The sequence below is a fragment of the Gavialis gangeticus genome, unplaced genomic scaffold, assembly GCF_001723915.1.
Source record: "Gavialis gangeticus isolate Ggan-Ray unplaced genomic scaffold, GavGan_comp1, whole genome shotgun sequence".
Lineage (NCBI taxonomy): Eukaryota > Metazoa > Chordata > Crocodylia > Gavialidae > Gavialis > Gavialis gangeticus.
The window spans coordinates 13,007,390-13,016,936 of NW_017729022.1; the positions used below are offsets into that span (position 1 = coordinate 13,007,390).

A 9,547-nucleotide genomic window follows, 5' to 3' on the forward strand; every position below is an offset into this window, starting at 1 on the left:
ATAAACAAGCAGAAACAACACAAAACAACAAAAAAGGTCTATGTAAGAAACAAAAGAAATATGTCATAGAATCACACAATATTAGGGTTGGAAGGGACCACAGGAAGTCATCCAGTAGTCCAACCCCCTGCTCAAAGCAGGACCATTCCTAACTAGATCATCCCAGCCAAGGCGCTATGTAGCTGGGTCTTAAAAACCTCCAGGGTAACCGCTCTGGGTAACCTGTCCCAGTGCTTTACTACCCTCCTACTAAGGAAGCTTTTCTTAATAGGTAAACTAAATTTCCCTTGCTGCAACAAACAAACCTGTCACACTTAGCAACAGGAGAGGGAAAAAATCCTTCCTGGTTCCTGTAGCAACGAGCAATGTCCAGAAGTATGGGATATACCTAACAATCCCCACTCTGTTCTGCAACCTAGGAACTGTAAACACAACCCCATGCATCTTGCATCCTGACTGGAGAGCCAGGGCTCCCTTTACTAACATTCTTTTGCCTCCATAATTTTATCTCAGCTCGTTTAATCTTCTTTCATAAGCAAGCTGGTTGCGGAGTTTTGCCTCATCCTCCTATTACTGAGCATGGTCCCCTCCAGTTTCCACCTAGCTGAAAACATCAAAAGCCAACCTCCAAGGCTAGGGACAGAACTTACACATAAACCAGCTTAAATAATCAGAAACTGGTTTAAACCTGTAACAGAACAGAAGCTCAATAAATATAAACCAGTTTCAAAATGACTGAAACAGGTTTAAGATAAACCTAGTTAAATGTAGTATCAGACTTAACTCATCTGGGTCAAACCAGTTTATGAAACTTCTGTCCCAGACCCTTTCCTGGTTCAAAGCAAATCACACTTCTTCAGCATCCTAACATGCTTTCCAGCCCTGGGCTGGGCTGGGCTGGGCTGTCTGCTCCAGAGAGCAGGGCTGGCCCCACCCCTCTGCTCCCTAGCTGGAGCAGTGAGAGCTAGCTGACATGGGGGAGGGATGGAGACAAGCCCAGCTGGGGATGCAGTCCAGTCTATGAGGGGTGGGGGGAATGGGGTTCTGCCCCCCAGGCAAACCCTGGCTGTGGTCTGGGGCCAGGCAGGGGAGTTAAAACAACCCTTCCCCACTCAAACTTACTGCTGGCTGCAACCATCGACTACACATCCCAGAGGCATCTGGAAGCACGATGAGGAAATGATAAGCAACCCTACAGAGTCCTGCTGCTGTAATTCTAGACCAAAAATCCTAGAGACCTTGGGGGCAGCAGGAAGAGGAAGCAAACACAGCCAGAGAACTGAGCTCTAGCACCCCTGGCTTCTGGCCTGAGCCACTGCAGACATGTAGCTGCATTTCCTGAATCAAAGGTCTGTTCACTTCTGTTTCAAATTAATCTGTGCAGCTTAGACCAACTTTCAAAGACTGAATTGATTCAGCCTCGGGCTTTTTGACTGTCTGTACCTAGCCCAAAAGCCTGCCCAGCACCAAACCAGCTCTAACCTCAGATCTTCTAACAATAGCTCCACTGTCTATCCTGTAATGAACATCCCTTGAAAAAAACAAATGTCTTGTAACACAGCCTCATGGTCACTAATGCCAGGCTCAGGTGAGCAAAGTAGATAAGAGATTTCCAAAGCAAATATAGTCCACCCAGAACATTCTGCTACCATTTTAAACTAGAACTCTGGGAGCTCAAGTGCTTTGGTATCAGAGTGTGGTTCCCAAAACAGTCTTCCAATACCAATGGAGGGGGACAAAAAAACTAAATAGTTTTATAACAAAGTATACAATAGGGTTGCCTGCAATGGTAGGGAATTGGGGGTTCAGTTGCCAGGGCTGGGGAGTAGTCAGGGGAGGAGGAATGGATAGGGGTGTCCATTCCAGTCCTGTGATGCAGTCTAACAACAAGGAAAAAAAGGGGACCCTCAAGGACATTTAATAAAGCTGTTTTTTAATTAAAAATACCGTTTTTTTTTAATAAAAAATAACACCTTAACTCAGAAATAGACTGGTATATAAAATAAACCATACAACTGAAGTGCTGATATGAAAAGACAACTGGTGGACTGCTAATGAAAGGCAGTAAGTAGCTGTATGGCTCTGGCCAACAAAAAAAAGGAAGAGGAGAAAGGACTCTGAAGGTCTGAAGAAGATTAAATGTGGTACAAAAGTTACGGTACTCAAACAATGTAGGATAAATTACTTTGTGTAGTTTAAAACAGTGGGCATGTTACATGAGATGTTTACTTCACAGTTGACTAATCAGCTGTGCAGTAAACAACTTGGTGTCTACACCTGTGCCCCTATTAAGCCAAAGTAAACTAATTTACTCCACATTAACAAACTCCACAGCAGTGTGTGTGTAGATGCTGGATGAGCTGGCTGAGGCAAACGGGTGCTTCAGTGCAGGGGCTGTTGCCAGCTAGCCCCACATTAAGGGTCCCTCGTGCTCTAGCCAGCACCTCCATATCACTTTGAGCCAGGGAGGAACAGCCCCAGCTTGCAGGCTGACCCCTGGGGCCCCCTGTCAGCCAGGGCTGCTCTGTCCCATCTTTGCATGCTGCACATGAAAAAACTCCAGAGCTTATTACTCCAGAGTTAATTGCTCTTGGGCGCATGTTCAAACGGCGCACCTGGGAGCAACTGGCCAAGGAGTTTATTCATGCACCGTAACAGTACACGTAGATGCGCCCAATTTAACCTAATCATAAAACTGGAATTAAAGATGACTTAATTTGTTCATTTGCATTCAAAACAATATTTTACACTCTATTTTTCAATAATTTGAGGTATTAGCATAACTTTATTTTTAAATAAAACACCAACTCCTAAATAAAATACCAGTCAGTAGATATTATCATATTTCTAAAATAACCTTAAACAAAAATACATATGCAGATATGTGCTTTTCTATAGCCTGTATTATTCAGGAAGTCAAACTTGATGATTATAATAAACCCTTTGTAGCCTTAAAATCTATGAATAATCAGAGTTTTCACCTTCTACTTACCGCTTCTAAGTTTAAAATGTAGTTGTCTGTAGGATTAATGTCATAAGCACAAGCTACCAAAAATCAAAGCAAGGTACAATTTATTGCAATTGATCTCTTCAAATATTTAATCACATATTCTTTAAGAAATGGAACAGAGAAGATTTGGCTTTCTTTTGACTCTTTTCCTCCTGAGGAAAATCAGGTACTTGTCAATTTACAACTTTTGATAAAACATTTCTGAAATAAATATACATTCAGAATGTGAACAGGTTCATTTCAGGCCTCATCAACAATGCAGAATTAAATAGGATGTTCCTAAAATGTCAAATCAGGCCAAACAAACTGCTTTCTCCGACATCCTATTGTGACGCTGCACAGTTTTGTGTTTTCTTTGAAGCTATATACCAAAGTTCTCATGCTTATATTAAAATCACAAGAAGGCACTGAGTATGTGAATAGTTTTAAAACACTACCTTAGATACCATGAACAATATTTCTAAAATGGCACAAGTATAATAGCAAAAGTTAAGAAGTACATTGCTCAGACAGGGTCTTGAAATACACTGATATGGAAGTATGTCTAAACACATGGTATCTCACTGTTTGCAGTGATAGATTATGAACACCTACACTCCCAAATAAAGCCTTTCTAGTCCTTCCCCTTTGTCTCAGTTTGTACATTTATAATAGCTGTGAGTGTCTTTTTTCCCTGATCACATTATTTTGCATTATTCAATAAACTATGCAAATACATTCATATATAGGAACAAAAATGTGATAAAATGACACTATACCCCATGTTTAAAGCACTCTGCTAACCACATTTGTCCTTATGCTATTTGTTGTGGGGTTTTATTCCTTTTGGAATCATTACTAAGGACCTACCAAAATATCAATTTCGCATTTTTGTGAAGAATGCAAAATCAGGTGTTTTCCGCAAAAAGTGGCAGGTTCTGCTGTAGCCATGTATAAGTCTGTGTAGCATGAACTATGGGTAACAAACAAGTTAAACCAAATATATGCAGGGAAAGTGTGGATGTCAGGCTTGGCCATTTTCTTGGAACCTAAGTCAAAGCTGTTGAAACATGACTAAACGGCAAGCCAAGGGCCCGTATCCTAGATGCTCTGTATTACAATTGCATCCTAAAACATTAATAACTAAGGTGACCAAATGTATTAATGGTTATTTTACTATAATAAATGCATTTTTGCTAACATGTTCACATAATTATAGACACAAAGGCAGCCTTGAAGATGGAAAGAGCGAAGCAGCTTTGTCAGGCTACAGGGCACATTTAGCAAGTAACTGACCAACGGCCAAAAAGCAAGCCATAAAGAAGATAATAAATCTGTTCTTCTGCTATCTCAAAAATATAAATTTCAAATGATTAACATGATATTGATTAAAGGTTACCAGATGAATGACAGACTGGAGTAAGAACCTTAGCTAAATTAATCCCTTGAGCCCTTTCCCAGGGCCATTAAAATATGGTTCCATCCAGGTCCACAAGTTCCAGTGAAACAAAGAAATTTAAATCAAACCAATCAGAGATCAATTATTAGCATGCCATATCAATCATCCATAAATATTGAGCCTGGGGCAAGCAACAGATTGGACTTTTCCCCGAAGCTCAACAGAAAAAAACAACTCAGTACGAGTCCCCAGGAAAGCAGATGCCTAGCCAGCAGACCTGTTCTTCCCAAATCTAAGGCTGCATAAACATTGGCTTTATTAGTACCAGTAAGTCTTTGCTATAGCATATCCTAATAAAGATTTGAGTTGCAACTGGAACAACCTCATTGATTAATTAATCTCACTCCTAACTGTGAGTCCAATCAAAAAGTAACAGCATGCTTTTGGAAGGCTTGCTGGAAGAATTAAAACAAAGCAAAACAAAAAAAACTTTACCTGCAAGCAAAGAAAAGGGCGGGAAGCCCTGCAATCTTGAAGCATGGGAAGGGGGGAACAGGGCTGTTTGCACCATGAGTTCAGGAAGCTGCAAGCCGCTGCACCGAGGTCCGTGGAGCCCCAGCCCCGGCTCATGGACCCTACATGCACTCACCACTGGCAATGAGCTGGGTCAGGGCTCCGCAGACTCTGTTACAGCCACTTACAGCCTCCTTGCTGCTTGTCACATCCAGCCTGGGCCCTGACTCTGTGCAGGCCCCTACTGCCAGCCACAGAGCTCAGGACAGCTGTGGCAGGCAGCCAGGAGGCTGCAAGCGGCTGCACTGGGATCCGTAGAGCCCTGACCTGGCTCATTGCCACTGACGGGTGCACACGCACCTTGGGGCAGACGGTGAGGTAGGGGCTAGGGCTGTGCTGTACCCGCTGCTAGCAACAAGTTGGGCTGAGGCTCCATGGACCTCCTGGCTGCCTGCCATAGCCAGCCCAGGACCCCAGTGCAGATGTTTGTAGCTTCTCTGCTTGGGAGTGACCTGAAACTGCAGCTTAATTGCCCTGGTTAAGCTGGGGGAAGCCATTAATCCACACTTAATATTGTGTGAATTAATGGCTAGGCATAAATACTACTACAGAAAAACAACACTTTATAATTTACAATTTGTTAAGATGCTGAGACTCCCACAATAACAAAAAAGATACAAATACACCAGAATGTAAAGCATAACTATACCTGAAACTTGACAAGGTTCATGGAATTTCTGATAAACATCTTTTTTAAATTCTTCGTGTCTGTATATAAGATGTGGTTTGTTATGTTCATCTTCATGTTCACCTCCATCTGTTTTCATCAGAGGTTCTAAAAAATATTCACCATCATGTGCTTTAAAGGTGCCCATCTGAAAAATCGAAGATAGGTGGTCAATGCACTTCACATGGAAGTCATTGGTGTACAAAAACTTACCACGCGTAAGAAAATGATTATGAAGTGTTTAAAATTAAATTAAATTAAGTTGCACTGCCTGGTATATTTTGTTGCCATTGAAGCTTGAGGTTTCATTTGAGAATATTATGTACTACATGCAAATCTGTATCTATATTTCTACTTTTAGATGCTTCCAATCCTGAAAATACTTTGTGTAGGAAGATCCTAGAGCACAGGCAGAATCCTAACAATCTCCATACTTAAGCTAAAGTCTGGAATTTTCCACTCATACATCAGTTCAGTCCAGAGTAACAAGGAAATCTCAACTCTGGGATTTGTACCTTGAGTTATGTTTTTGTCTTGAGCTGTTGTTCCTTCCTTCTGCAAGTAACATAACACTTTGGTCCTAAAATTTCAGTTTCACTCTATATAAAAGAGATATTGCTAACATAAAATGTAGTTTATTTCAACAAAAAAATATTTAAAACTAGTTTCAGGAGCTACTCCTGTCTAATTTCCTCTTGTTATTCTTTTGAAATAAATGTTGCTATTCCTTCAATATTTTTCTGTCCTTCTTCTGTTTGAAAGGTTCCAAAAGCCAAGGCAACCAAATGCGTGTGGAGGGGTAATCAGTAAAACTGGCCATCCACAAAGGAAACAAACAAGCAAGCAAAAAATCAGTCTCCCCTAGTGAATCCCCCCATAAGGTCATTCAATAGAGACATCCTAATAGAGCATCTTTGCCTCTTAATCTTTCTTATCATTTTAATTAATGGTTAGATATTTGATTTTTAACAGTGAATACAACATTAAGATATGAAGCAAAGATGTCTAGAGCAAGCTGGCTAAGCATAAGGGGAGAACAGGATCAAGATACAGGGCCTACTGAGAGGGAAGAAAGGTTTAGAGGCAAACAGTACACAACATCAGCAACCCCTGTACTCGTAGGAGCCTCAGGTTTGGGGCAAGGGAAGCAGCAGGCAGGAATGTGACACACACAGCCACCAAAAGGCAGCAGCGCATAAGAGCTAGGAAGCTATTGTTTATGACTAGGTCCCCAGAAAAGGCTTCCATCAGAGCTAGTATGACATGACCTGTAGAAGACCAACTGGAATTTCAGCAAGACAGCTGAAAGCTCAGTCACAATAGAAAGCCCTCAGACAGAAGCAGCATGAAGTGGTATAACAGCAAAGGCCTAGGGAAACAAGGCAGCAGTAACAGTCCCTGAGTACACCTCCAGGTCACACCCTCTTCTAGGAGTCTGCAGGAGTGTTTCAGACTGCTCACCCCTTTTTAGAAGTAAAACATGTTCACAACCCCCTTAATTTACTAACAAAATGTTAAAAAGTATAAGTGATCACCCCTTATAAATTTGTTACTGTGCATGTTTTAAAAAGTAGACAGAGAATATCTATCCTTGAATGGTAAGGGTGTGGGTGGAGTAGGGGAACAATATTTTCTTTGTTTTAGATTGTATTAAAATATTTATCTTCCCTTGATTGCCTCAATGCTTTCTGTAACCTGCATGGGCGTTGCAACCCCTAGCTGAGCAATACAGAGATAGAGGAATTGATAGCATCTGCTTAAAAAGTGTGAGCCTTTAGTGGCTGGCAGTGTTTTGTGTTTAGAAATATGCAAGATGAGCAGGCCAGAAACATGCTAGGTGTAGCCTTGAATGTAGTTAAGAAACAGACCACTTTGACTGGATTGTTCCTTCATATTATGCTTCCTGTGTAAAGAGCAAAATCATAACACGCATGCTCATGTAACTATTCCCTGACCCCCAGATGTTTCCTCTCATACCTTTATATCTCACTCCGCAGATGTAGCCTTTTCTCAGTATCAGACAGATCTAAATTCGTAGTAAGGCCTGGGCATAAAAGTGGCTCCAAGTCCTATAGGACCTTTACAACCTGAGATGTCCTATAAGTTCTACAGCCTGTCAGTCAGTCCTCTGCAGGTATGTCTACACCTGATAGCTTGGGATATTCCCAGGCACACAGCTTCACCCACTCCTGATTGCATGCTCCAAGAACAGTAATAACAGGTATTAATTCAATGTGCAGTAACCAGCACTACTGTGCAGTAGCACCTGCACATGCCTTCTTAGTAGTGCTAATGCGCAGTAGACTAATTCTACTGTACATTACCATGGCTTTTGCTGTGACACACTAATGCACAGTTGAATTAATCTACTGCGCATTGAGCATCTCGTGTAGATGCACCCAATCTCCAGCATGCTTCAGACTAGCTACTGGGAAGGACCCTGAAGCAACGTCATTAATGTTTGTCCAGGTTTAGACAGTGAATACAAGAGAATAGGCGAGACATGCTCAGGAATGTCCCAGGCAGGATACATTGATATCATGGAATACATATACCACCAATTTAATTCTATGAACCAAGCAACAAAAGAAAGAGACCAGTAGGTCCTCTTATTTAGGTTAGATAGAGTGAAGTTTTAGCTAAGATTTAGTGTTTTTTTTTTTAATGTGATTGATTAATAAAGCCATATTCTAAAGATGGGATAAATTTGACCTTGTCTGTGTAAACATTATTTATACATTCATTTATCCATTCTTTGCAGGTTCTTTTAAAATCTCTGTTTAAAAGGGATAAAAATCATGTTTTAGTAAAATAAATTTTAAATTTAAATAAAATCTTAATTTCTTCCCCTTTTACAATCTTAATTTGATAGTGAATATTTTATACTTGTTCCTTTAATAAATTTCACAATCAATAGCAGAATTTCAGATTTTACCCATCTTTTGAAAAGGAAATTCCACACTTAAAATTTTTATCTATGCTGTAAAAGAAAATTAGGGCCCCAGAATACCCTATCGTGAGCACACCACCAACAGTAAATACAAAAATACAAAGCAAACAGTTTGTGCCCCACTTGTAATACATACATTATCTTCCAATATATAAAACTTCAACAAGTCTTTATTGTTGAAGCTGAGATGTATAGACCAGGCTATAACCCTCTATCAAGTTTTGCAATTTGAAGTCTTTAGGATCAGCATTTCTATTTATCTAGGTAACACATAAATTTCCACTTCTGGATGCCAATGGGCTCTGGAATTTAACTTAATACTGAAGCCTTTTTGTTTCAAGTGACAAAGAGGTTAATAATGATAAAATTACAGTTTTAGTCACTGATGCTACAATTACGTACTTATTTATGAGATGCTTTTGTTTGCAGTATCATGACCCTGAATTTCAGTATTTGAAATTTGCTGGTAGATACAAAAATCAAAATAAGATATCCCATCAATTGCTACATTTAAAACATTTATTTAATTTACAATTTAGGGGAAGAAGATGAAAACCTGCTCATGGTCTTCCCTGCTAAGTGCGAAAACACAACAAATGTCATTACTCTGGCAGCAAAATTTCAATCTTCAAACTCAAAGCCAAAGAAGCAAGAGCAAAGTACATTTATTTCAGTTACAATAGCAGAAATTATCAAATCAGTTTTACAAAGTATCAATCTGCTTAACGTTTTTAAACATAAATCCTTTATTTAAGTGATTTAAATCAACAATTTAACTTGCCTGGATTTGAATCTTGTTTCCATGTGATTATCTGGAAACATAAATTTAGATATCAACTTTATACTGAAAAGTCACACAGCTTCTGCTCTAGATCTCTCTTCCTCTTAGTTTCATAGTTTCTAGGGTCGGAAGGGACCTGAGCAGATCATCTAGTCCGACCCCCTGCCATGGCAGCAAAGAGTACTGGG

General features: G+C 40.1%; 1 protein-coding gene across 1 annotated transcript in view; it reads right to left on the minus strand.

Annotated features, from left to right (window-relative positions):
* Positions 1-9,547, minus strand: part of ADAMTS20 (ADAM metallopeptidase with thrombospondin type 1 motif 20) — a 257,040-nt gene that overhangs the window by 221,070 nt on the left and 26,423 nt on the right. The window contains exon 3 of the mRNA XM_019515771.1: positions 5,611-5,776. Coding sequence (XP_019371316.1) covers positions 5,611-5,776 — 166 coding nt within the window. The remainder of the gene's footprint in view (positions 1-5,610; positions 5,777-9,547) is intronic.